The sequence below is a fragment of the Rissa tridactyla genome, chromosome 11 (genome assembly GCF_028500815.1).
Source record: "Rissa tridactyla isolate bRisTri1 chromosome 11, bRisTri1.patW.cur.20221130, whole genome shotgun sequence".
Classification (NCBI taxonomy): domain Eukaryota; kingdom Metazoa; phylum Chordata; class Aves; order Charadriiformes; family Laridae; genus Rissa; species Rissa tridactyla.
Genome location: NC_071476.1, coordinates 4,073,939 through 4,101,209, shown reverse-complemented (window position 1 = coordinate 4,101,209; position 27,271 = coordinate 4,073,939). Strand labels below are relative to the sequence as shown.

General features: G+C 57.0%; 1 protein-coding gene across 4 annotated transcripts; it reads left to right on the top strand.

The window, feature by feature from the left end:
* Positions 1-74: 74 nt before the first annotated feature.
* Positions 75-23,577, top strand: LOC128916193 (proton-coupled amino acid transporter 1-like). 4 transcript variants are annotated; one of them, XM_054217532.1, is made up of 11 exons: positions 75-152; positions 4,467-4,614; positions 5,335-5,425; positions 6,530-6,618; positions 6,871-6,966; positions 7,705-7,789; positions 9,844-10,062; positions 10,303-10,401; positions 11,829-11,995; positions 17,163-17,332; positions 20,234-23,577. In XM_054217532.1, the coding sequence occupies exons 2-11, from the start codon at positions 4,472-4,474 to the stop codon at positions 20,500-20,502; spliced, it is 1,428 nt and encodes a 475-aa protein (XP_054073507.1). In that variant the 5' UTR covers positions 75-152; positions 4,467-4,471; the 3' UTR covers positions 20,503-23,577. The 4 variants fall into 4 exon arrangements, 3 of the variants coding, with proteins under 3 accessions (XP_054073507.1, XP_054073510.1, XP_054073509.1); XM_054217534.1 differs by lacking the exon at positions 75-152 and having other exon boundaries at positions 4,589-4,671; XR_008468875.1 differs by lacking the exons at positions 11,829-11,995; positions 17,163-17,332; positions 20,234-23,577 and adding an exon at positions 10,759-10,919 and having other exon boundaries at positions 10,303-10,628.
* Positions 23,578-27,271: the final 3,694 nt, after the last annotated feature.

The window sequence follows — 27,271 nt, the reverse complement described above, 5'->3', positions numbered from 1 at the left end:
ATCGCCGCGCCCCACTGCCCCTTCGCCCCGCCCCACGCCTTCACGGCTCCCCCGCGCGCAGGCGCGGCGGCGGCGGTCAGCTGAGCCGGCTGTCACGTGACGGCGCGGCCGAGGGAGCGGGCCCGGCGGGGCCGCGGGGCGGCGGCGGCGAGGTGCGGGGCTCGGCGGGGAATGGCGGGGTGCGGGAGGGGGCGGTCAGCCGGCCAGCAGCATGCGGGGGTGCTCAGGGGTGCACGAAGGGGGCCGGCAGCCAGCGGGGTGCCCAGGGATGCGGGGGGGAGACCGGCAGCAGTCCGCGGGGTGTCCAGGAAGGCGGAGGGGGGGCGGCAGTCCGCATCGTGGCGCGGGGTCCCGGGGGTGCTGTAGGCCCCCGCGGATGTCAGGGGAGCCTGGGGGCCCTGACAGGACTCAGGGGGCCGCTGGCAGCCCTTATACGTGGCCGGGTGTGGAGGGGGGTGCTCAGGGCCTGGGGGGGGCTGGCAGCTTGCATGGATGCGTGGAGCTCCCCGGGGGTGCTGGCGTCAGGCATGGGTGCCTGTGGGTGCAGAAGCATGCTGGCGGCCCGCACGGGTGCTCAGGGGACCCTGGGGGGGCTGGTCGCCTGTGTTTGTGGCCACGTGTGTGTGGGGGGATACGCAGAGCTTGAGTGGGGGGGTGCCGGCAGCTTGCAGGGGTGCCCAGAGGTCTCTGGGCGTCCTGTCAGCCTGCAGGGGTCCCTCAGGGGGCGTCCTGTCAGCCTGCAGGGGTCCCTCAGGGGGCGTCCTGTCAGCCTGCAGGGGTCCCTCAGGGGGCGTCCTGTCAGCCTGCAGGGGTCCCTCAGGGTGCCTGGCGCCCACATGAGTGCCTAGATCCTGCACAGACGCTCAGGGATGTGTGCTGGTTGGTGCCCTGTGGGGGTGCTGGGTGCCCCTCGGAGTGCCCGGGGGTGCCGTGCAGTATGTGGGGGGCACAGCCCCCATGCATTGTGCACCAGGGTGTGAGGTGCTGGTAGGGGTGCTGGGTGCTGTGTGGCACTGGGGGGAGGGCGAGCTGGAGGGTGCAGCCATGCTGCTGGGGGGGGCGGGGGGGCACAGAGTAGAGGGGGAGTGGGGCAGCACAGCATAGCATGGGGGCTGGGGGGGGTCGGTGCTGATCTCCTCCCCGCCCCCCCCCCCCCCCCGCCAAGTGGGGAGAAGCCAGGCTGAGGGGACCAGGCGATGCTGCAAAGTGATGGAAAGGTGAGCCTGAGGGTGACTCTGGGGCTGGGAGAGCACCGGGTCACACAGGCACAAGAGGACCCGTGCTGTGGGGACGCAGCTGATGTGGCCGTTGTGTCTGGGAGGTGTCGTGCCGGCCTGGGCATGGTCGCCTGGGGAAGGGTCTCAGCTGCAGCCTCCCTGCAGGCAGGGGAGTGGGGCGAGGTGGGAGGGGGACCTGGCAGCACTGGCTCTCCCCCGTGTCACCCTGAGGTGGGTTACAAGCAGTGCTTTGGAAATAAAGGATTCCACATGCGTGGCAGGAAGCAGCAGTGAGTTTTGCCAAGCGGCTCACTTTTCTGGAAGATTTCCTGTTGTCTGTTCCGCACACAGCTGGGGAGGGCTGGTGAGGTCCGCAGCGAGTTGCATCTTGCTTTTGACTTCTGGCGTGGGGTTGTCACTCTAAAGGGACAAAATGCTGTCACCCCCCGCCCCTTGGCTTTCCTGAGCGTTCCACTCACCACAGTGAAATGGTGTGTCGGGGGGGAAAGCACGTGAAAGTGGCTGAGGAGTCGGGTTTAAAGTGGAAACCGAATGTGGCTGTTCCTGTCTTTGCTCTTTGTAATGACTGGGAGATGATGTAGTGGGGTTTTGCTTCAGTTTGAAATATTCATTTTGTGGATGAGACGGCTTCTTCCTGTTGATTGCGGGGGAGCTGAGCGCTCTTTCCCTGCTGCTATGCAACCTTTAATCCAGACACAAAGAAGGCAAGTCAAGATGAACGCATTTCCCTGGCTCTTCAAAGCAAAAAGCAGCCAGGCCTGCTTGAGAGGGGAAAAAAAAAAAAATCACGGAGAGCAATCAGGCAGACTGATGTAACTGTGTTGTGTTTTATCTGGAGAACATTGCTGTTGGGCACTTTAGATAACATGCAGGCCATCTTTGGGGAGGGGTATCCAAGCCTGAACCAACCTGGCACCCCCTCTGCCTGCTCTCCTTGCCCACTACCACCCCTTGGTGCTTGGCAGAGCCTCCCACGTCTCTCCCCTGCCTCATGGGCCCGTCACCGATGACAAACAGCTTCTAACGCTTTCCTTGTGTAAACTAATGCTGCCGTTCTTCCCGGTCCCTGCCTCGCCGGATGGCCCTGCCTGTGGTGGAGCCGGTTCAGGGCATAATTACGTGGCCTGGCTGCGAGGGAGAAGGCTGGGCAGGGGTGATGCACGCGCTGCCTTCGGCTCCCTGCCTGCAAGCCGGGCTCGCCGCTGCTCCGGAGGCTGGTATTGCGCAGGATGGACTGCTTTCCGCTGCTGGTTTTGCCTGGTGCTGGAGGAAATAAAACAGCGTTGTTGCATCCTGGGTGACTGCTCCTCAGCAGCTGGGATCTGGAGCAAGCATCCAGTTGAGCAAAGTCCTTTATTCCCTGCTTCCCTTCTGGTTGGAAGAAGGGAATCTCTCACAGCGATCGCAGCTCCTGGCTTGTTTTCGTATGTGGCAGCCAGGTTTGCAGAGAGCGGTGCTGGGCAGGGGGAATGCCAGGGGGCTCTGGGGCTGGAGCGCGACCCGAGCAGCCTGGGCTGAGCTTTCCCTGCACAGCCAAATGTTTCGGTCTGTGCCAGGGCTGCATCCTGCGGGCGCTCGCGTGACCCAGCGGGCGCCTGAGGAGCCTTCTGGCAGGAAACGAGCCCGTTTGCGGTGGCGATATTTCACTGCTGCTTCCGCTCGGCCACGGTCCAGCTCCCCGCCAGTGACAGTTCAAGAGGGACAGGGAACTGCTGGAGAGGGTGCAGCAGAGAGCTACCAAGACGATTAGGGGACTGGAACACCTCACTTATGAAGAAAGGCTGAGGGATTTGGGTCTCTTCAGTCTGGAAAAAAGACGGCTGAGGGGGGACCTTATCAACACTTATAAATACTTAAAGGGTGGGTGTCAGGAGGATGGGGCCAGACTCTTTTCAGTGGTGCCCAGTGACAGGACAAGAGGTAACGGGCACAAACTTGAGCATAGGAAGTTCCTTCTAAGCACAAGGAGGAGCTTCTTTCCTTTGAGGGTGGCAGAGCCCTGGCACAGGCTGCCCAGAGAGGTGGTGGAGTCTCCGACTCTGGAGACATTCCAAACCCACCTGGACGCGTTCCTGTGCCACCTGCTCTGGGTGACCCTGCTCTGGCAGGGGGTTGGACTAGATGATCTCCAGAGGTCCCTTCCAACCCCGTGATTCGATATGATGTTATAACAGGGGAGGGGACTGGGACTGCTGGGGGTGATGCCTGCGGCAGGACACCCGAGAGGAGCCTTGGGGCAGGGGCTGAGTCTCCAGGCTGTGTGGCAGGGGCCCGATGGATGATTTCCCTGCCTCCTGTGCTCCTTCCCAGCGGGCATTCAGGGGGCTGGGTGCGACTGGCGGGCTGGAGGAAGCAAAGGCTGATTTTGGGATGGGGGCAGCAGGCTGGGCAGAAGCAGCGGGAGCTCTTCAGGGCACGCGTGGGAATTAAACCAGCTGCCTGCTTTCCAGCCAAAGGCAGGAGGTTTGTGTCCTTGGTGAGGGGTCGTGCCGGTGCTCCTGGCTTGCAGGATCCTGCTGGGGTTTTGGCTGGAGCAAGAGCTCCGGGTTGTGCAGGGGGCTCATCCTGGGAAGCCCCTTAGTGCTGTAGGCACCTCCGTGGCTGTGAAACATTTGGGGTGGGTGGTTTGCTGTCAGCACGTGGGCTGTGCTCCCGCCTGATGGAGCATAATCAATATTTTTTCATTTTTTAAAAATAAAAACTCTTCAATTAAAAAAAAAAAAAAAAAAAGTTAGGAAACTTTCCCTTCCCTGGCAAGAGCAGGCTGTTCCCGCGCAGCAAACTGTGTGTGGGCGAAAAGCGGTTGCTTTTTCCTGGCTGTCCTTTTGACTGCCTGAGTGCCAGGGCTGGGGACACTGCCAGCGTGTGGCGGTGGTGCCATGCTGGCCACCCCTGAGCAGAGATGCACGGGTCCCTTGCCCAGCATGAAGCGGGTCGCATCCAGGCTCTTCCTGCAGGATCCCGAGCCTGTTCCCGCCTGGGTGTGCCCAAGGCACGTGCTGGGGGCATGAGCCTGTGGGAAGAGCCAGTGGGAATGTTCCGTGCACCTTTGACCTTGGGACCTGCCAGCTGCCTGACGACTTGGGCAGGAGCGCGTTGCTGTATAAAAGCCCAGGAGAGGACCTTGCTCTGGCAGTACGAGCTGGTCTCTCTGCACGATGGCTGACCCCAAGGAGTCCGAGAAGGGGGCTGTCGAGCTGAGCACCCCTAATGCAGCTCCCCCCACAGGGACCATGTCCACCCGGCGCCTCCGCAGCGAGGACTACAACGACTACAGCTCCACGGATGTCACGCCGGAGGGGAGCCCGCCCGGCGGCATGAACGGCTTCGCCCACCCTGAGTCCTACCAGCGCTTTGGGGAGACCAACGGGACAACGTGAGTGATGCTTCCCTCCCTCCCGGGCTGGTCCGGCACCCAGGGAGGGTGGAGGAGGTAATGGTGGCTCCCTACTGCTTGCCGGCTTTGCTGGAGGATGGTGGAGCCGTGGCGTTATGGGGAATCCCTCCTGGGGGTGGTGAGGGCAGAGCTGTGGCCCCTCCGTGGAGCGCTAGCACCAAGCGAGCAGCTGCCCCAGTGTTGCGCTCTGGTGAAGCTGGGCTTGCTGGCAGCAGGCAGAGTTTGATGCTTTTCCTGATATTCCCCCACTCCAGCTTGGTTCGATGGGAAGCTGCGGCGAGCAAACAGCATGTCCAGCTTCAGAGGATATGTGGGCATGTTGCAGCCATTCCCTGGGGGCTTTCTCATGCCTTATTCACCCAGGTGGGCAGAGGATGCTGTCTCTGCCCAAGGAGACCGATCCCTTCAACTCAGAGATGCGTGCAGCCTCTTGGTGCTGAGCTGTGCTCATGCTGGGTTTTGCCTTGAAGCCAGTTTTGCAAATGCCCACCCAAAATCTGTTTGAATCTTTGCCTTCAGTCCTTCCTCGGTCCCGCTGGGCTGTGCTGGGTTCAGGGGACAGGATCCAGACCTCTGCGTTTGCCACTGCAGCTCAGAGCAGCGCCTGGACCCTGAGCAGGACGAGCCGGGGGCTGAGACTGTGCGTGGTCTGGGTGCGGGTGTCTGCTGACGGTCATCTCTGCATCTCCTCTCCCTCAGGTGGTACCAGACCCTGATCCACCTCCTGAAGGGGAATATTGGCACAGGGCTGCTGGGGCTGCCTCTGGCTGTGAAGAACGCCGGCATCCTGGTAAGGCGGCTCTCACCCCGCTGCAGCCCATGGGGCAGCGCAGCCTCGGGGCACAGCAGCTTGTCTCCCTGCCAAGACGCCTCTTGGTGCTCCGTGTCTCGCGAGCTTTTGCACCCTGGGCTCTGTGCCTCCCTTCGTTTGCTGCTGAGGCTATTCTTGCTGGTCTTGAGGAGTTCAGCATGTGAGTTGGGGCTGCAGTTTCCTCCGCTGGGGTCAGGCAGGGTGCTGGGTTCCTGCCCCTCCACCCATCTGGGTGTTACCTCCCTGCCCCTGTGGCGTCAGCCCCTTTCTCCCAAAACGCTCCGTGCTGTGCTCGGGTGGCATCTCCTCGCCCTGGTCCTGTGGGTGGCAGGTTCAGCACGACCTCCACCTGGGTTTGCCCCAGCCGGTCCATGCGGAGCAGGCTCAGTGCCTCCTGACAGTCCTACGAGCACAGCACACACGTAATGAGCCCTGTCGGTCAGTGGCTAAGGCTGGTGATGGGAGATGGCGGCGTGATTCCCTCTGTGGGGTTTTACGGGGGGTGGCCCAGCCTCACAGCTCTGGCCATGTCTAGCTCAGTGGACGTGATTCAGCTTTGCTGAGGTCGTGCTTGGGGGTCAAACAGCAGCCCCCGTCCGCTGTCACATTTCCTCCCCGCTTCTGTCCTGATGCTCGGCTCCGCTGTGTCTGTATCGTGGCCCAGCGACCGCCGTCTGTGTTAGAGGTGGGGGCAACCCGGCTGTGCAGTGTTCCCATTGCTCAGATTGGAAAATAAAAAGAATTAAAACTGAAAACTTCCTTTGTCCGGACCATGACCTTTTTGTCACCTGTCTAATAGCCATGTGCAAGATGATAGTTTGAAAAACAATCCTGGAAGCGCTTTGCTATGCCCAAACTGCCTCAACTTGCTTCTTTTGCATCATTCCTGCCAAGCTTGTGTCTCTCTGTGGGGTTACTCCGTCCTCAGGGGCTGGTTCCCGGGGAGCAGCACTTGAGCTCGGTTCAGCCTCCAGCGGTGTTTTGGCTCACGGAGCCCGTGGGTTTTTGTCTGGAAATAAAACCCATGGTGCAGCTCTGCCTTTGGCCATCAGAGTGCAGCCTTCCCCCTCTCTTCCCCTGCAGCTGGGTCCTGTGAGCCTGCTGGTGATGGGAATCGTGGCTGTGCACTGCATGGGCATCCTGGTGAAATGCGCCCATCACTTCTGCCACAGGTAAGGAGCAACTCCCCTTCTCGGCACTGCTGCTCCTACGGCCCTTCCTTCCTTCCCAACAAACCCTGTGTTTTTTCTGAAGCCTCCCAGCAGCAAGTTGCCCCTGTCGACGCCTCGGTCAAAAAACTACTGCCGGGCTTTTTGACAGGAACTGTTTTCCCATTAATGTCATCGTTTGCCTTGGGAACCAGCAGAAGGGGCCGGTGTGACATTCCTTCTCTCTGTCTCTCTCTTTCTCTCTTCTCCGGACAGGTTCCAGAAGCAGTTTCTGGACTATGGGGGTACCGTGGTGTATGGGCTGGAGTCGACTCCCAGCGCGTGGCTGCGGACACATGCCATCTGGGGAAGGTACCTGTTCCCCCCCTCCAGACAGGGACTCGTCTTTAAGCCCAGCACGTGCTCCAGAAAAGCCGGCTGGTCTCTGAGCTGTGTTGGCAGATGAGCAGAAGTGACATAAAATGTTATTTGGCCCACCTGCCCTGAGTGCTTGATGTCCCCCTGGGGGTAACACTGCGGTCTTTTGACCCAGTCCTGTCCCCAACCAGATGTGACTTATACTAAAGAGGTGGGAGAAGTAAGTCTCTGCAGCATAAAGGGGTACATAACATGTACTGCAGCGCTGGCGCAGCTTTTTAGACACTGAGCATGTCTAATGGCTGCTCCCAGGGATGCTATCAGCCCTGTGGATGTCCCACATCACATCGCGCAGACGTTGCACGCAGGTCACGCTGCACATCAGATGCTGGGAACATCCACCTATTCCTGTGTCTGGAGAGTGTCGTCTCCAGCTGTGAGAATTCAGCAGCAGGCTGGAGATGCTCAACTTCCTTCCTGAGGCTGGTCCTGACCCTCTGGAGGGGAGAAAGGGGGGAGATTGGAAAGCCTGAGGTCTGTGAGGTTAGATGGAGGGCATGGTCCTCTTCCCTGAGCATGGAGGAGAAGCGACCTGGGCGTGCTCTGACCTGCACGTCTCAACCCCTGAGGAGGGCAGCATCGCTCCAGTGTTCGAGTGCAGCCCTCGAGCAACCCAAGCGGGCTTTTATGTTTCTATGGCCTGGCTAACCAACGGGCTTTTTTCTTTTCTAGGCGTGTAGTGGGACTCTTCCTGATCGTCACCCAGTTGGGTTTCTGCTGCGTGTACTTCGTCTTTCTGGCTGACAATCTCAAACAGGTTAGACTTACTCCTTCCTTTGTGAGCAAGGGGAAGGCCAGAGAGGGTGTGGAGGCGCTTGGGTTCTTCTTAGCTCCTGTGTCCCGGCCCTGTTCTCCACCAAAGGTCTGCTTTCTGTAGCTGATGCTGCTCAGGAAGGTACTGCTTGTCTGCCTGAGTGTTTTTGAGGATCGTTTTTCCCATTCAAACAGGGCAGATTTGTCTGAGAGTCCCTGCGAGTTTGCTGTGTGTGCGGAGGTGCTGGAGCCATCCCTGTTGCCTAGGGGAAGCAGGGACCGTTCCTTGTTAGGGAAGGCAGGAACATGGTGAAAGCAGGAGGACTGTGCCTTGGATGTCCTGCCCACCTGAGTTAGTCGGTTTATTGGTACTCTGTGTAGACGGTGACATGTAATGGGTACCAGGACCTGCTGTGAACTCTTTTCTCCCTTTCTTGGACCTGTTTGCATTCCAGTTTCTTGTCTCATCCTGTGGCGCTGGAGCTTAATTACATCTTTAGGGAAAGAGTTGCCTTCTGCCAGGCATTGGGAGGAAATAAACAGAAACCCTGAAATGTTTGTCTGGCTTCTGCGCTGTGAGAAACTGCGAATTACAAGTCCCTGTCCCCAGCCTCCACCGGCTCAGTGCCGCGCTCAGCATTGTTCCCCCCTGCGCTCCTGCTCTGCTCTTGCAACGGAGGTCCGGTGGCTACCACCGTGGCCATGGCCTTCATCAGCCCTTCCCTGAAGCCCGCCAGCTTCGGAGGGGGCTCCCAGGGGAGCGAGGGGTCTCTGCCAGTGAGTGGTGGGGGGTGGACAGGCTCTGCTTCTGCTCCGGGAGCAGCAGCCGAGGAGATTCCCTTCGTGCTGCCCCGTGGGATGGCTGGCAGGAGTAAATGGGTGAATGCTGGTGATCCGATGCCAACAGCCCGGAGAGCAGGAGCGAGCAGAGTGCGTGCACAGGGCCGGGCTGCTGCTGGTCCCCTGCTCCCTGCCAACGGCCCCTTGTTGTTCCTTCGAGGCGGGCTCCTGTCTGCTTGGCCCCTTTTTTGCGAAAACCTGCAAATCCAGCCCATTTTAGGTGACAGCTGGGAAACCCCTTGGCTTTGGTTTTGAAATTTTTTTGGGTGCGGAGAGGGGAGTGTTACTTGTTACTTTTTGCGGTGGGGAACGTGTTGGATGGGGAGTGATGGTGCAGGTGGTGCCTCAGGTGAGGTGCTGCTGTTCAGGGCAGAGCTTTGCTTTGGAAAATGGCTTTGGAGCAAGCCGTGGAGAGGCAGGGCAGGCCAGGGCTCAGAGGAATGCTGCCCTGCGGGTGCGTGGCTCTGTGCATCCCATGGAGGATGCTGATTTGCACAGAAGCCTCTCCTTTGGGGCAGTATTTGCTCTGGAGCAGGTTAAATTAGCCCTTTGCTGCAGTGGTGGGATGGTACCCGGTACCAGCTTGACCGTGGTTGTATTGGTGATCTGCAGCATGCCTGTGCTCTTGGGAGGGATGGCTCAGCCACCTGGTTCCTGGGGCAAAACTGGCTCTAGTGGTGTGCACGTGGCCTGGGGTGCCTTTGGGAGGAAAGACCCCAAGGAAAGAACGATTTCGCATGAAGAAAGCAAAGCTGGGGGCCAGCAGTAGCTTCCAGATGCCCTTGCACGGGAACAGGGCAATGGATGACTGAAGCGGTGTGTGATGTTTGAGTGCAACGTGATGTAGCAAGAGGAAAAGGACCTTTGAGTAAATTGGACTTAATGCCTCTTTCCTCTCTTCTCAATTGGGCATGTGAGCAGCGCAAACCAACCTCTGCCCTTGGCATGCTCGCCTGCCGGGTTCACGTGCCTGGGCTTGGGCAGGTTTTGCTGTCTCAGCTCAGATGCTGTGGCTGTCCCACCTCTGATCCTAGCAAGGTAACAGGGCTTTGCTTCGAAACTACCCGAAAACCTGTGTTGCTTTGGTTTTAATCGACTAGCTGCGTTGGAAAGTGAGCTCATGGGGTAGTATTCTGACCCACCTGGGATGAGCTGCCGAGATCAATGGCTGTCAGACCTGCACGATGGGGTACATCAAGCCTTCCTGTGCTTCCCCAGGTCATATCTGCAGCAAACGGGACCACCAATGACTGCACCCCGAACAGGACGGTGGTGATGACCCCCACCATGGACTCCCGGCTGTACATGCTTTCCCTGCTGCCTTTCGTGGTTCTGCTCACGTTCATCCAGAATCTCAAGGTCCTGTCTGTCTTCTCCATGCTGGCCAACGTGGCCATGTTCATTAGCCTCATCATGATCTACCAGTACATCGTCAGGGTACGTGTGTACGGCTCCCTTCCGTCACTTCTCTGATGTCTCGTGCTTTGGCGGGCGGGAGGAGTTCGGCATTGGGATGTTTGCACGCTGTGGGGAGCTGCTCGCTCCCATGGGCACGGTGGTTATCCTCTGTTCCGCAGGGCTTTCCCTGCAGCGTGGGGCTGCGACGGGGAGCGGTGGGAGTGGGCCAGGTCCTCCCCATCCTCCTCACATCTGAACTCTGCGTGGGCTTTTTTCCAGGACATTCCTGATCCCAGTAGGCTGCCTCTAGCAGCGGCCTGGAAGACCTACCCTCTGTTTTTTGGCACCGCGATCTTTTCTTTCGAAGGCATCGGGGTGGTAAGTTGGCGTGTGGCAGCGGGGCTGCCTGCACGGGAGGCTCGGCCCGTGCTCGGGCTTGCCGCAGCACCTGCTCTGCGTTGCAGCTGTACTCGCAGATGAACTTCTCTGACGGTAGCCCAAATTCTGGATGCTGCTGTTAGCTTTTGGCCTCCAGGCTGTCTCCTGGGTCGAACCCTGTTGCTTCCATCTGAGGCTGGAGGAGCACGCGCTCCAAACCTCGGGAGGTTGGTTGCTGCTTTGAAGGTGGCCGTGTCTGCCAGTAGAGTCGGGCTCTGTTGGGAATCGCACTGGCAGCTGCCTTTGGCTCCGCTGGCTGTCCTGCGGATGAGGAATCATCCTGAGTCTTGTTACCAGGCTGGATCCTGAAGCTGCCTAAGAGGGAGGCCAGAAAGCATGATACCAAAAAAACCCGTGATCCATTCCTTCCCACCCTGCACTGAGATCTCCCTTCGGCAGCCGCGTGGCCCCAGCCTGCTGTGGGGCTGGATTTGCATGTGCCTCTCAGAGAAGATGCTGTAAATAGACCAGCTGCGTCTGTGAAAAAAGCTGGGTGGGTGGGCGGAGAGCTTAATGGCTCCCTAAGATGTTGTGGGTTGTTTCCGGGAGCTCCCTTCAAAGAAGGAAAAAATGTTTTCATCTCTTAATATAAGCTGGCTGTGTAAACACAGGGGTAGAGAGGGCCAAATCCATTACAGGAGGAGTGTTTACTGAATGCTGTGCAGAGGGCTCTTGCCAGCAGTGAGGCACAAATGCTCTCTTCCTTGCCTGACTTGGAGGTGGAGAAGCCAATAAAAGCTTTTTCTGGTCCTGCCTCCTCACCAGCTCTGCCACTGTGTCTTGTCTTGAAATTCCCACCACCCAAGGACAGCTATAAAAACGTTTGCTGAAGTCCTTTATTTGGAAGCAAGTGTTAATAGTGTAGAGGTGAGGGACTCGCCCCTGTCCTTCCTTTTTTTATTGTCTTGCCTGGTTGAAATCTGTCTGGACAAACTGGATAGGAGAGGCAAAAGTCCCTGGGATAAAATAAGACGATGTAACATGATGGGCCTGTCCCAGTGGGCATGGCTGTGCTGTTTTGGGGTGCAGAGTGTAATACAACCAAGGTGTGAGGTGGATGGCATCGCCCGAAGATGCAGGCGCCAGTGGGCACAGCTCCTGCCAAGGGCAGGGAGCAGGTCCCTTCATTAGGGCAAGGGCATGAGTGACCCCACTGGAGACTTGCCCCGGCAAGCGTGAAGGTCTCAAATGGGAGCAGAGAAATCAGATCTCCAGTACAACGGCTTTTTCCGCTGAGTTCTCTGGGCTCCATGTGTGACCGTCCCATCCCCTGACATGGGGGGCTGTGCTTGGCCATGGGGCCAAGCTTTCCGGGCAGGAATGGGGCAACCTCCTGCTCTGTCTTCATCCTCCTCCTCCTCTCCTAGGTGCTGCCTCTGGAAAACAAGATGAAGAACCCCAGGCAGTTCCCAGTCATCCTCTACGTGGGGATGACCGTTGTCACCATCTTGTACATCAGCCTGAGTGTCCTGGGGTACCTGCGCTTCGGGGCGGACATTCAGGCCAGCATAACACTCAACCTGCCCAACTGCTGGTGAGTCTGGGGGGCGAGGGAGGAGGGTCCCAGCCAGGGAGGTGGGAGAGGGGACAGTGCAGGACATCACTCCTTAGGAGAACTAATCTGGGTGAGCTTGGGGAAGGATCAACTGTGCCATAGCCAAACTGTCCTAAGGAGCTTGCCAAGGGTTATCTGATACATGGCATGGTGAGGCTCCTTGCTGCACTGTCCGAGTTTGGTCTTGGCTCTGCAGCTCAAGCAGCTTCCTCGGGGTCCCTGGTGGTCCCTGCCTGGGTAGGTGCAGCTCCTGCCTTTTTCTTGAAGCCTTGCGGTGTCTTTTTGGGGGCTAAGCAGCGCTCTGGTTAGCAGACGTTGAACGCAACGCCCGTGTGGCTGTATCAGAAGGTTGTTCAACAGTGCAAAAAATGCTTCTCTTCCCCAAATGAAGCACATGGAAAACTATACCCAAAGCTGGGAGCTCCCAGAGGGGGTGAAATGTGACGTCTCTGCGCGTGGGCTGTGTTGTTTGCAGCCCTGGAGCTCAAACTCCCACTCCTGGGCTCCGTGTTGTGTCTGGATGTGGCTCGGCTTGAGCCAACGCTTTGCCTGTGAGCACTGGTGCTGCGAGGATCCCCCTTCCTTTCCGTGGGGGCTGAGCTCTGCAGCTCCCCAAACCTGTCTGTCCTCCTCGGGGATCTGGCGAGGCCTCTTGAGATGCTCCGGTCACTGTCTGTTTCTTTCAATTTGAGTGCATGGACCTTCATTCACGTTGGATCTGTGTAATGACTGAGCTGCTGGATGCTGGTGTCAGTGTGGCAGAACGTCCTGCTCCTGCTGAGAGCCTGGCCTTGTCCCCTGCAGGGGCTGGGAGCTCTGCCAGGTCCCTGCTCTCAGTGAGGAGGGATGGGGCTGGTGGAAAAACGTGCCTGTGTTGTAGTGAGGTCTGAATCCCGCCGTGCCAAGCACAGTATGTGTGAATCCCATCCGGCAAGCTGAAGTGAGGTGTGGAGGGGGTGAAATGCTGTTGCTGCTCCTGAAGGTGGGAGGCAGCTCAGATCTGGGTCCTGGGCTCTTCAGGGCACCAGCTCATGCCACTAGCCTGGAACAACGTCTGCGGACCTGTAATGCTGCCCAGGGGTTTCTCTGGGAAACGTCAGCTTTCTTTGCTCTAAAGGATGATGTTCCTGTAGAAGAGGGTAATGGGATTTCTGTGACTCACTAGGCTACAAAGATCCTATTTCAGATGCACGTTTCTAGGAGTGCCCATGCTTTCTGTCAGGGTACTTTTCTGAAAAAAAACCAAAACCAAACAACTGCAGGGTTTTTCAGATAGGGAGAAGAGAAAAGCCCTTTGGAAGCAGTGCCTGGGGAAGCCCCAGCACACGGCAGGGCTCCTGCGGGCTGTCTCTGGGGAAGGCATGCTGCGGTCCTTGTGACTCACCAAGCGAAGCGCTTCGGTGTTTGTGCATGTTTATTCCTGGCAGAACATTCGATCGAGGCTGTAAATATTGGACTTGGGAATGGGTTATCTAACCTAAGGGCTGGGATACTTGGGCTAAAGCCTTGACCGCTGTATTCCCATGCTTTAAACTGTAGGTGATGGGTGAAGACTTGCTCTTGAAATGAGTGGTTTTGCCCATCCTGCTTTGCCTGAGGGTTTTCTCCTCAGCAGTAAAAGGCGTTGGGCTGCAGGAGCTGGTCATAAGGGCTGTGGGTGAGGAGTCACGGGGTTTGCCTGCGGCGTGGGAGACAAGGAGAGGATTGTGTCGGAGATGCTGTGTCCTTCCTTGGCTGTAGCCATCGCCTGGAGGTCTCTAGAACAGATTTGATGGACGGGTCAGGAACCGTTGAGTTGCAGGATGACTGAGAACTTTTCCAGCCTCATTTCTCTATAACCGCAGCTTCCTCAAATGAGGAGTGTGTCAGTTCCTAGTGCCCAGGTCTAACCACGGCCTCCGAAATACCGCGCTGCTGTGCAGAAATCCCTCCTTGCGTCCTCGGAAGGGTTGCTTCGCCCCCCCAATCTGAAGAGTGAAGAAATGCTGTAGTGAGGGGGAAGATGTTTGGTTGTGTATGTGTCACGGACCATCCCGTCTGAAACCGTGACAGTATGGCTGGTTGGAGGTAGGTAATGGCAGAGCTTACTGTCAAAGGAGGGGTGCCATTTCTTGCAGCTTGTTGGCATGGCTCTCTGCGTTAAGCAGGCGGTTGCTGTGGTTGGCAGAACAGGGCCCTGCATGGACCTGTGTTTTCTGTGGGTCGGGGCTAGTGCTTGAACTCTTCCTCTTCTTGGTACTTAAAATGCCCTTTGAGCTTGTTATCCTTGTTCTTGACCTGTACAGGATTGGTACTCAGCCTTCTTCTGTACCTTTTTTTAGTAACATCCCTTAATCATGGATTGACACTGAACGCTTTATGGCTTTACAGCGTCATTTAACTGGAAATACAATGATAAGATATGCAGCCCATGGGGTAGGTGGCTCAAGGCTACTGTGTACTCAACTCACGTGTGGCTGAATGGGTGCACTCTGAACTCTGTGATAACTTTGTCTTTAGTTTGCCTATGGAGTCGCAGGATATTTCAGGTCAGAGAGGGCATCGGATCCTCCCACCTCCTCAAAGCAGGGCCAACTTAAATTTTGAATATCGGTAAGGAGGGAGGTTCCCCACCTCTCCAGCCCCTTGTTCTGTTGCTAAACTACCCTTCTGGGATGCAGCTCTGTCCCATTGCCCCTGGTTCTTCTGCTGTGCAACTCTGAGAAGAGCCGGTCTCTGTCTTCTCCGTGTCCTCCTATTAGTTAGAACGAACCCAGGTCTCGCAGCCTCTCCTCGTATGTCATGTGCTGCAGCCCCAACTATCTTAGTAGCCTCCACTCCCCTTGCTCAGGTACACCAATGTCTGCCTTGTCCTGGGAGTCCCAGGGCTGGACACAATATTCAATATCCAGCTTCATGAGCCCCGAACAGGGGAGTAATCCCTATCCTTAACCTGCTGTCTGCGCTTTTGCTAACACATCCCCATATTTGATTGACTTTAATCACTACAAGGTCCTGCTGTTGGTTCATGTTCAGTTTGCTGCCCACCAAGACCTCCAGGTCCTGTTCTCCTGTGGGATTTTGTGTTTGCATTTGAACTTTGTCTGTGCTGCCATGTTGTTAAGGTCCCGCTCCAAGGCACGTCAGCCGTTCTCTCCAATTCGGTATTGAGCCAAGAGTGTGGTCTGGGTCGCTGAGAACTCATCCAGGTCACCAATGAGGGTATTTCCATGATCGCCTCTTAGCAAATCCCCGCTGGCAGTTCACCCTGTCCAATATGTGCCCTGAAATGGATGCCAGGAGGACTTAGTCCATACCCTTCTGGGGATCGAGGAGAGGCTGATTAGCTTCCCTTATCCCTTTTGAAAGAAGGTATGATTCTTCTTCCCAGGCAGTGGAACCTCTTTCCGGTCACCCTGCTCTTTTAAAGATGATAAAGTGGCTTCAGGCTGATGTTGGCCATAACCTGGAATACACCTGATCTGGTCCCATGGACTTGCCTAATGTCTCATTCACTTAGGTGATTCCCAACTCCGTCCTCTGCTGTTGTGGGGAATGTTTGACTCCACCAGACTTTGGCACTAATGTTCAAAGTTCCTTGGACTTCTCTGGTTTGAGACTGTTGTTGTAGCAGGCTAAGAGCCAACATACAGAGGGACGCTAGCTTGGGCCCAAAGAAGGTAAAGGGGTATAAGAAGGCAGGAGGAGCTGGATGCCTTCCTCAGCTTGAATCCACTTCATATTTACCCAAGTGGTGTGGCCAGGACCCACGTTTCCTGCTTGGTCAGCATGTCTCAAGTTGGGGAACGGGTAGGACCATATGTGATGTAACTAGATATCATTCCTCTTTTGGAGAGGCTTTTTTCTGCTGCTGGGGAGCTGAGGGGCTGGGAGGTGGCTTTTTGGCCACCTGCGACAGGTTCTGTCCTGCAGACACGCTTGCCCCACTGCCACATCGCTGTAGGATCTGGGATGTGGTGAGATCTGACTGGGGGTGAGCCTAAGGTGCCGTTTGCAGCCTGTCTGCGCTCTGCCTTTCTTCTGCGCGGCCCAAACCGCTCTTTTAACTGTCTTCCCCACAAACATGCATTATGCAGCATTCCAAAAATAGCTGTTCTTTTTTGTTTTCTGGAGGAGGTTGAGTTGCAGGTGGTGGTGGTGACGTTTGCATCACGTTTGCTCTGTAAGCCCAGACTTATCCCAGCAGTGCTGTCCTCTTCCCCCTCCTCGGAAGCCAGGCAGTGATCGAAATCTGTGAAATACTCCTGTCTGCAGCTGATAAACCTCTTTGAAAGTATTCTTCATCTCCTGTTTTAAGATGAGGAATAAAATCCAGCTGGTTACAACTAGTAGAAAAAGGAGGTTTTTTTTCCTTCCTGCAGCTCAGAGCCTGGATTTTGTTAGTGAAGGTCAAGGTGAGGAACCTCTAGATGGGTGAGGATTGCAGCTTCATTCTGGGTCACTGGCCAAAAGTCAGGATTGCAGGCTCCTGGCACTACCAGTGCTAGTCGGTATTTGGGTGTTGTCTGTGTGGAGTGATGATGATGAAGGCCACCCTGTGCCACCGCAGACCTGGCAAAGTCCGCCCTGGTCAAGTAGAGAGGGTGGTACGGAGCCTGTATCCCTCTGAGGGAGCGAGGTACCTGGAAGACTTGTCACTTCGTGCAGCCAAGGGCAGTCCTGAACGCAAGAGCATCTAGAAATGTCGGTAGATGCCTTAGCCTGGGGAGGAACAAGTCAGGCTCCTGGTCCCTTGGCCAAGGACACCCCTGTGCCCTTGAATGAGTTAAGAGCAGGACAGTAATTCTTTTTTTATTTTTTTTTTTCCATATAGCGCTCGATATCTGTGCCCACAAGGTTTCCCAAGGGGAAGTGGCACTTGAGAGCTGCTGGCTCAGCTCTTGGCCTTACGCAAAGCCAGGGCTGAAGCCTCTGATTAGGTGTGGGTTGCCCCAGCTTGGAGGTTGCGCTGTCTCCTCTTGTGCAAGAAACGTCTCGGTGGATTGAATGCGTCAGCCCTAACTTCCCAGGAGAGTGTTCAGGAGGGGAGACTGTTTGGACACAGAAGTCTTCTTGGCAGAGTGTTCCCCTTCTGCTTTCTGCCATTGATGCTGTGGGGGCTGGAGCAAGAGCGTGCCTCACCGGGTCTCCTCCTTCTCGTTTGCAGGCTCTACCAGGCTGTCAAGCTGCTCTTCTCCTTTGGGATTTTCTTCACGTACGCCGTGCAGTTCTACGTGCCTGCTGAGATCATCATCCCTCCCCTCGTCGCCCGGGTGTCGGAGCGCTGGGGCTGGGTGGTCAACCTGCTCCTCAGGGTGGCCCTGGTCAGCGTGACCTGTGAGTAGAAAGCAGCTTGTCCGAGTTCCCCTATGAGGACATGGCACCCCTTTCCCACTGTGGGTGCTGAGAGCCTTTGCCCCTCGCCTTGCTGCCTCTGGCCCTGCTACTAAGACCCTCACAGCGGGGAGTCCCCTGGAGTCCTCTTCTCCATAGACAGCGTGCAGCCAGGCTCCTCGTGCCCGCATGACGGGGGCATGGCTGCAGAGGGGTCCCTGACTGTGAAGGAATAGGTGTCCTTGTACACGCACATTCATTGCAGCGTGTAGCACAGCAGAAGACAGCTGACAGTGGTACACAACCCATGACCAAAGCCCCGGTGTGCCTGTGGCCACAGGGCAGGTCCGGCTGATCAGCCCCAGATGGTCCCTTTCCCTTGATGGCGTTTGGTGCCTGCAGCGAGGCTCTGGTGGAGCAGGCTGCTGGGCTTGAGCCTGGTGGGCCTCCGGGAGAGCTGTGGAGCAAATCAGGTGCAGGGGTATCAGATTTTGGCTGGCTTTGATTCCTGAGGACTGGTTCCTTGCTGTTGTCAGCACAGCTGAGACGCTTGACTGAGCTCCCAGGCGTCATGTGCTGAAAAAGAGCTTTTCTTCATATCTTGACGCTGCTGATGCACCAGAGTTGAGCAGCAGGGACCTGGCCCCGCGTCCCAGCTGGCTTTGGTTTGGGCTGGAGAGGAGTGAGATGCTAACCCGAGGGCAGCGGAGCTGCCTGGGAGCAGAGTGCTGCCGGTTTCTGGGCTGTCGCTAATGGTGGGACAGAAACGCTGCATTAACGGAGGTGGGCAAAGCCCCATCTCCTCTGTTCCGCGTTCCTGAAACACGTTCTGCCTCGACGCCCGCAGCTGGAGGAGTGCTGCAGGGATGAAATTCTGCCATGCTGCACCATGTGCTCCGACCAGCCCGGTGCCGGTGGTTGAGCTCAGAGCCTGCCTGCGGGATGGGAACCTCTCCTGGAGAGCGCTGGGGTGTGCTTGGCCAGGGAAGCGAAGGCTTGGAGGGATGGGATGGCTTTAGGCACTGGCAGTGGCTGCACCCCCTCCCGTTCGGGGGTAGGGAGGCAGCAGAGGTGTTGGTGGAAGGGTGCTGGTTCCTTTGTACCTCCTCTCTCCCCTTCCGCGTAAGAAATCGCTGTGGCTGCTGGTGAGGATAAAAGCAATTAGGGGGGTTGCATGAATATTCATCGGGTGATTGCGTGGCCACAGAACAAGCCTGCATCATGGCTTTGGCTTCCAAAGAGAGGATGCAATTTGGTGTATGGGTGTCTTTTAAGCTTAGACTTCAAAACCAGCACGCTTAAAAAAAAAAAAAAGCACCTTTGAATTAATACCTGCAGAAAGCACAACCGTTGCCCCTGGAGGCTGAGGACTGCAGCTGGTGCTTCAGTTCTGCTTGTTTTAGAGGGGGGTGTTAATAATTTTGTTTATTTTGAGTCCAAAGAGCGGTGTGGGGTGGGCTGAGGATGCTGTTGGCGGTCGGCTGCTCTGCTTTCCCCACCGGCTGCTGGAGCGGGGATGTTGCTTTGCAGCAGAGACCTCCCTTGGCTCTGGGCAGGGCTGAGCGCTGGCATAAACTTCCTCCAGGTCAGCTCAGCCGGGACCTTTGCTGCTGTTCCCCGTGGTGGAGAGATGGTTCATCTCTAAGCTTATCCAGATGACGGCAGGACTAGAGTGGTGGCCGTGTGCAGGAACGTCTCTTGTTTGTGTCTTTGCCTGCTGCCTCCCAAGCCTTCTGTCTCCTGTGGTGCTGGGGGTGATCTTTGTCTCAGGGAGGCTCCAACAGCCTCTCTTGCCTGTAGCTGATTGCCAGGGAGTGAACAAATCCCTCCGGTAAGGAGCCCTGAGACATCCCTTCTCCACCAAGGCTCTACCTGCCATGGTTCTAGGTGTCACCTATTTCTAAGCAGAGCTTTCGAAGCAATAAACCGATTTATTTCTCCTCGTCACTTTGATTAAGCGCCGGAGCCTGCTCTGCTTGCAGAGGATGCTCTTGTGTCGTACAAAGCTCTGGTTGCCTTTTCCTCGGGTTTTGTTTGACCAAAAAGCAGCAGCGATGCTCTCGAGTGCTGAGGTTGCTGCGGATGAGGAGCTTCCTCGGTGCGTGAGCGTGCCGAGGGGCACCACTCCCGGTGGCAAAACGGGACCTTGATGATGCTTTAAGTCTGCTCCCCAAATGCCCACGCTGCCATGGCCCAAGAGGAGCCCAGAGGCGGTGGTGGCTGTGGGCTGGTTGGAAGGAGAAGGCATCATCCCTCCATCCTCCCCTGGCCCCAAGCAGGAGGAGGGGGGGGCAGGAATATGCCAGAGTTTGCAGCCGCTAAGCGCGAGCTGTCACAAGTCTCCCAGGGGGATTTTCCTTGGCTGCAGTTTTTACCTAACAAATGTTCTCCCCCGGGCTGTGCCGTGGGCGCTCTGCTGCTGGAGCAGCTCTAAACACATCGCAAACCACATGGATTTATGCGGGGTGGGGGGCGATGGCTTTTTCCTCCTGCCTCTTGCTTTTATGGGGTTTCTGAGGCTTTACGGCTCCCCAGGTGTGGGGAGCAGGAGTGCTGGCTCTCGCAGGGGGGGCGGGGGGTGCCGGCAGCCGCTCTTCTGTCGGCGGCATGGATTTGCTGGGGCACTGGTTGTGCTCAGCCCCGGAGCTCGCTGCAGCGGTGCCCAGGGCGACAAAAAGGGTTTGGCCTGCGTGCTGCGCTTCATTAACTCAACGCAACGGCTTAATTGCTCGTTGGGCAGGAGTTGCTGGAAAACACGCAGCCATGTCTTCAAAGTTCTTGTGTCAGGGGTAAGGGCAGGTTACAGCGGATGGCATCGCTGCGGTGGGGTTTTGCTTGCTTTGACTCGGGGTCTCCGCCATCCCGGAGCCGGCAGCACTAACGTTGTGTCCTCTCTTCCTCCAGGCGTTCTGGCCATCCTCATCCCGCGCCTGGACCTCGTCATCTCGCTGGTGGGCTCCATCAGCAGCAGCGCCCTGGCTCTCATCTTCCCCCCGCTGCTGGAGATCGCCACCTACTACACAGAAGGCATACACCCCCTCGTCATCGCCAAGGACGTCGCCATCAGCCTCTTCGGCTTCGTGGGTTTCGTGGTGGGGACGTACGAGGCGCTGGTGGAGCTGATAGCGCCCGCCACCACCGTTGTGAACGGCACCAGTATCATGGTGCAGTGACGGTCCCTCTGCCCCGCCGCCCCCACCAGCCCCCGATGCCGTGCTGGGGGCACGCGGGCACCGGGCGCTGCTGTTCCCCAGGGGACGGTCTCCCCTCCGCTCTTGGGGAAACATGGTGGGTTTGGTCTGCGAGAGGATGGGGCTGCCCCGGCTCGTGGCCACCCACCTCCGGCTGCAGCAGGGTCCCGTGCTGGGCTCCGGCTGGGCAGGTGGGATCCGGCCCGGAGCTGGGGCAGTGCCTTCCCTGGGGGCTTTTTTTTTGGGCGGGTGATAGAGCAAAACAGCCCCCTCAGCACCTGTGTAAATAGTCGCTTTGAGAGGTGAGGAATCCTGGGGATGTAGATTTTGGTTTTATTTTATTTTTTTAAATCGAACCTTTCCATATTTCCCCCGTCCCTTCAGCCAGGGCGGGGAACAGGGACTGCTCTTTTTTTGTGCCAGTTTTTGGTTGGGTTTTTTTGGGTTTTGTTTTTTGGTTTTTTTTTGTTTTTTTTTTTTTTTTCCGCCTCAGCACTTTATTTTTACAGCAACAGAGAAACCTCAGCTCAGGTTGGAGAGTGTGGAGCTGCCGCCTCACCCCGGCCCTGCGGGGAGAGAGGGCAGAGCCCGAGGTCCGGAGCATCCCGGGGCCCCCCAGCTCTCCTGCGGTGGGATCCCGGGACACGGGCATTGGCTCCTGCCACGCTCCGGCTCTTGTTTCCAGCTGCCTCAGGGGCTGAGCAGGTCCTGGAGCCGGGTACGGGGCACGGCACCTCCCTGATCTTGGGAGGTTTTGCTGAACTCCACGCTTTCAGTAGTGACACTCTTTTTCCCCATCGTAGCGCACATACCTAACGCGTGGCTTTCGGAAGCATTAAGAACCGAGGTGTGCGGAGAGCAACGGGATCTGCCATAACGAGGGTCCAAGCTGGTCACCTTTGGCTGGGAGCCTCTCCCTGTGTGGGACGGGGTGTCCCCGGGGGTCACCGCACGCCACAAAAATACATCGCCTTGTTTACAGTGCCTGAGCTGGCCCCGGCACGCTCCGGCCACATCTGCAGGCCGTTACTGAATGTCAAATCGCTCACGAAAGACCCATAATAATTTTTTTTTTACCCTTTTTTTTTTTTTTTTTATCCTCATCGCGCTCCCTCCTGGTGGCATCCTCCACCCCAGCTCCGCGTCCCCTGGTAGGAGGCAGCTCTCTGGTGCTTCTCCCTCTGCTCCTGTTGCTTCTTGCGTTGTGGCTGGTGCATGCCTGGGGTGGACGGTTCCCACCGCGCTGCTGCTTTCCTTCCTCTCGGTGAGCCCAGCTTCCTCCCTGGAGTGTTTGCTTGCCTTTCTGCTGGATTAATTTTTTTATTTTTTTTATTTTTATTTTTTTTTAAGACGAAAGCAAACGCATCCTCCATGGGATGTCTTTTCCTAGTGGTGTGAAAGCCGCCCCTCCGCAACCCCCTGTCTGGGCCAAACTCCTCCCTGCGGACGCAGCATCTCCCTCTCCTCTGGAGAGCCGTTATCCCCACATCCCGCCGCGGCCGTGTCTCCCTGGGGATGGGCAAAGGCTGCTGGCAGTGGAGGGAAAGGAGCTCGAACGTAGCGCTGGTGGGCTGTGTTCCTATCTTTGATGGAGGGTGAGTGAGGCTTGGTGTTATTTTCGGTTGTTTGACCCACTTCTGGGAGGAGAAGGCTGTGCAGAGCGGTGTCCCTGCAGCTGCCTCCTCCATGGGTGGTGTTTCGGTGTCTCGCACTGCGTCCCCTTTGCTGGCTGTGCTTTGGGTACCCCCTGCCCGTACGTGGACCCATGGCCAGGTGTGGATGGGTCCGTGCCGCGTCCCTGCTCCTTTCCAGCCCCTCGCTGCTCGCTGCACCTCTCGGGGCTCACCTCATCTCCTCCCAGTCTGTGCTGGTGAAGGTTTCGGCATGTTCCGGCATCGCTTGGTTATGGGCAGAGCAAAGCTTTAAGTCAAATCCTCCATTGGGAGGACACCGTGGGGGTGGAGAGCAAACAGCCACGGCTGGGAGGGGGCTGCAGGACGCCCTGCGGACGGGAAAAGTGCAATATTCACAAATATTCACAAATAACTCACATCCATGGCTGTGTACTGACCCCAGCGTGGCCCCTGGGGGTCTGGGTGCAGAAATGTCACCCTCGGCAGAGGAAGGCATGCTGTGAGGGGCGGGGGATGTCTGGTGCTGGCCCCCCGGCTCTGTCAGTACCCCACAAGAAGGGCTGGCTGCGTTTTGGGGGACAGCCATGTGACAGGGCCTGTCCCCAGCCCGGCACTGGGCATCAGTGGGTTTGCTGGGGGGGGAAGTAGCATCCAGTTCACTTTGCAATCAGCGGTGAAGACCTCATTTCCCAGGAGACTGGGGTATCACAACAGCATTAACTGTTTTTTGCAGTTCTTCACTTTTATCGGGGTGAGCAGGGGGTGGTCGGAGATGGGGCCGGAGGGGGACAGGGCGTGAGGGGCTCTGCCGAGCCAGGAGGACCTGACGCAGGGACCCCATGGACACAAAAACTTGACACTTGTGTATCGTAGGCTGCTCTGTAACCAAGGAAATTGTGTAAATATAGAAATGATTAATGTACGTGTCTTGTACCTATGGATAGTGTCAGTGTACGGCGTGTGTAGCTGCCCAGTGGAAGAGCTGGTGCTGCACCTGAATCATGTATCTCACTTTAATCAATAAATATGATCTATTTTTATGTGAAAAAAAAACAAACCACAAACAAGTGGCCTCGCTGAGGGGTGAGATGGGGGTTTCTTTTCCATAGGGCTGGTGTAAAACTACCTGGCATGGCCTGGGCAGCCATGGAGCAGGTCTGGGGGTCTCCAAGGGGGACGTTGCTGTGCCAGGCTGGATGGGGCAGTGGTGTGACATTAATGCCAGTGGACATGCTACAACTTTTGGGACTCATCTCTTTTTTTTTTTCCACCCGCCTCTCCCCTTTTTTTCTTTTTTTTTTTCCCCCAAGGGCTTGGGGAGGAGGGGACATCCATGGGAGAGCAGGAGATCTGGAGCCCAGCAGGTCAGACAGACCCTGTGCTTTTCCCACCCCCGCAGCAGCATACGAGATTCCCCCCCCCGTCTCTGCTGAGGGTTTCAAATAAAAGTGTGTTTCAGCTTTGCTGCTCTGAAAATTATAATTTTTTTCTTCTGAATGCGTTGGTGCAAGTAGGGCAGAACCTTTGCGGCCTCGTTGGGCTTGGCTCTCCTCTCTGCCCCACCAAAGCTGGACCTTGGCTTCTTGGCTGGGCTCTTCGGGGACCGTACAGCCTGGTTTATGCCGAAAGCGGGGCTGCAGCTGAAAAAAAAAAGAGCCCGGCGTGTGCTGACGGCGTGGCGGATGCCGAGCTGCCGCTGCTGCTGCACCCGAGAGATCAAAGGAGCAGAAGCCATCCCACGCTGGGAGACGGCCGGGCACCACGCCAGCATCGCTGCAGCTCGGCTCATCCTCCCGCTGCTGAATAATTCATGCCGTTGCCCTGTGTCATTAGCGGGGCTGTTTGGGAAATCAGTGCTAAGAAACGGTAATGGCTGGGAGCTGTGGCAGAAAAGTCTCCTTGAAGTACGCGGCCTGATGGGGAGCATGGTCCTCGGGGCGGGGGGAACTCGAACCCCAGGGTGGGGGGAGCACCTGAGCACAGGCAGCTCCTGCCGGTCAGGGTATTTCTGACCATGGCCAGATCCATGTCTGTCCTTTCTTCCAAGGGTTGAGCGCTGCAGGGCTGCACCCATTCCGTGAAATGGCTTTGCTGAGGCGGCCCCTTCCCAGGCGTCCCTTAGCAAAGCGGCGTCTCTGTTGCCCTTGCCCTCCCCTGCCCGGCGGCTGCCAGCCAACCTGACCCTGGGGAGTTAAAAGTCAAAAAGTCGAAAGGAAAACAGCGCGTCTGTCATTTGTGCTGCCTCTGATGGTGGGAAGAAGAATTGGTGTTTAGAATAGAATCATAGAATCATTCAGGTTGGAAAAGACCCTTGGGATCATTGAGTGCAACCATCAACCCCACTCTACAAAGTTCTCCCGTACACCATATCCCCCAACACCACATCTGAACGACTCTTAAACACATCCAGGGATGGTGACTCCACCGCCTCCCTGGGCAGCCTATTCCAGTGTCTGGCCACTCTTTCCGTGAAGAATTTTTTCCTGATGTCCAGCCTAAACCTACCCTGCTGCAGCTTGAACCCATTCCCTCTCGTTCTATCGCTAATGACCTGTGAGAAGAGGCCGGTACCAGTGTTTGCCTTATGGGAAAAAAGCAGTGCATGTTGCTGAGAAACTGTGGCACCCTCGGAGCAAGGATGGGAAGCCACCAGGGGGACAGCCTGCCCAGACCCTGAGCCAGCAGCACTGGTGAGTCCCTGCTGCGATACCGCTTATGCCAGGGCTCCGATACTGCTCATGCCATCCCACTCTGCTGAAAATGCCGGGGATCAAAGGCAGAAACTGGGCTTTATGAGCAGGAAACAGGGGCAGAGCAGGTGGACCCCCATCTTTTCCTTTGGCCGTAAGAACATGCTGCTCCCCCAGCAAGCCCGCGGGTGGCAACCTGCTCTTCACAACGTCCTGCAGAGGGATGAGCTGCTGTGGGGACCCGGCTGCATTTGGAGTTTTATCAAAGATAGCCGGAGAGAACTGCAGAGCTCACGAGCCCATCCTGGCAGAGGAAAGCTGGGCTGGGGACTTGCACAAGTGCAGCCAAGTGCTCCCTCCCCTGGCTTTAATTTGGGATTAAGCCCAGCTGTGGTGGGCTAAGGGGGCTGGGGCTGGGGCTGGGGCTGGGGCTGGGGCTGGGGCTGGGCGGGGGGGGTCTGGCTCTTCCAGGTGATGCTTGTCCTGTAGCGGGCAGTTCCGGCAGGAGGGAGGTTGCTGTGCTACTCTCCTCGGCATCTCTGCGTGATGAACCCTCCTCGAGCCAGCAGGTAGGATTCTGTGGCGTTCCCGGGGTGTTTTGGGGAGCAGAGTGAGTTCCTGCCTTGGGATATGGATCTGGTGGCAGGATTTGCAGCCTGAGGTGCCGGGGCAGCATAAACCTTGTGTGGTCAGTCGGGGGGGTTTGGAGCTCTGTGCCGTATGGGTGGGTTTCCCTTCTCCTGCTGCCCCTGCCCAGAGGTAGCCCCGTTCCTGGGGCTGGCAGAGATGTTGCTGTGCTCTGTCTGCCCAGGGCTTCTGGGTTGTCGGGTAACCGAAGGGTTGAGTGAGACTTGGGCACTTCTTTCTCAGGTATTGGCAGAGCTGAGGGTAAAGCAGAGGTCGGGGCAGCTCTGTCATCTCTTCAGGAGCGCGTGCTCCTAATGCTTCACCCAAGGTTCACAGGGTCTAGTCTCCTGAGGTGCGTCAGTGCCCATAAACACTCTTAAGGCCTTAAAGGCTTTATGAATAACAAGAGAAATGGAGGTGGAAAGAAAATCCTAGGGAGGGTCCCTGCCCACGTCCCAGCTGCTGGGGTCCCAGGGCAATCCCTGGCTGTCCAAGCTCTGCCGCAGTCGGCAGGAGCACAGCGTTTGTCCACTTCTGGGCTGGGGGGGTTTGTTTGCTCTGGGAGCACCTGCCAAACCAGTGCCCTTCACCTGTGGCATCAGGCCTTGCAAAGTGCCCTTCTGCCTTGGCGTGGGGCTGGCCCTGAGTGATCCCCTTTGGGGGTGTGGGTTGTGGAGCCAGGGGATGCTGCGGTCCTGCCTTTCCCCTGGGGGGCGGACACTGAGGCACTGCCCCGGGCAGGGGACACGGTCCCCCCTCATCCGTCGCTGTTGGGCTCACTTGTCCCTCTGCGGACCTCAGCCCCTGGAGGCACTGCTGTTCTGGTCCTCCCTTTGCCATCTCCATGGTGACAGCTAGTGACGTCACTGCCACCGAGCGCATCGCTGAGCCTTAGTGATGTCATCAGCTGTTGCTGGGGAAACTCTTGAGATGGACCCTGCTCTCCAGTTGACCGCGAGCCCTCCCAGAGGAGGCTGCCCGGCATGTGTGGGGGACTGACGGCGGTGATGAGCCTGGGGTTTTTGGTGAGAAAAACATTGCCGAAGTGCATGAGAGCGTTGAGAGGTAAAACGGGGAGCGCTTCGGGGGGCTGGGGTTGCTGGAGCAGTGGCAGTGTCCCTGATGCCGGGGGAATGCTCGGGAAGGGGAACGGGGCTGCCAGCAGGGTCTACAGGTGCTGGGGCTGGCTGCTGTGACCCACAGAGCCTGTGCTGGGCGTTTTGGGGACCTCTCTGCAGATATACCTGAGTCAGATATGACTTCCAGGTTAACCGGGTGACGGTTGTCTCTTTAAGGGCTGTGGCTTTACTTTCAGAAATGAGATGAATTTCTGTTTTCCCCAAACGCGTTTGGTTGGGGACGGGGATCAAGGCAAGGCTTGGGTTTGGGTCCTTTCAACCCCCTTGTCCTGAGTTAACAGATTCGGGAGGCTCATGCCTTCCCAAAGTAGGCAGGCTACTGTGGGTCTTCTGCCTTCCTCCAGCCCGTATAGGATCCTCAAAGATGCATTGAACATGCTGTCTTGGTACTCCTCTGAAGGCTCGAGAGGCTGGGGGTGCTAGTGTCCAAAATAAGCTTTTATTCCTTGGTCTGCCCCTTGGCTGGAGCTAGGCAGGGACGTCCTATTTACAAGGGAATCCCTGAGTTACCGAATGAAATCATAATAGTAAAAAAATCCAAACTCTTTTAATACTTTCCAAAAATCAACAACAAAAAAAGTTACATCAAACAACCAGCCAAAAAGAACCTCTCACGAAGAAACGATACGTTTTCCAAGCACAAGGACATCCAGGCAAACCC

Bases quoted from the DNA above. Each gene is read 5' to 3' on its own strand.
- LOC128916193 (XM_054217532.1), top strand. From the start codon at position 4,472: ATGTCCACCCGGCGCCTCCGCAGCGAGGACTACAACGACTACAGCTCC. The intron at 11,996-17,162 runs GTGAGTCTGGGG...TCTCGTTTGCAG, and splicing joins CTCAACCTGCCCAACTGCTG to GCTCTACCAGGCTGTCAAGC. The intron at 17,333-20,233 runs GTGAGTAGAAAG...CTCTTCCTCCAG, and splicing joins GGCCCTGGTCAGCGTGACCT to GCGTTCTGGCCATCCTCATC.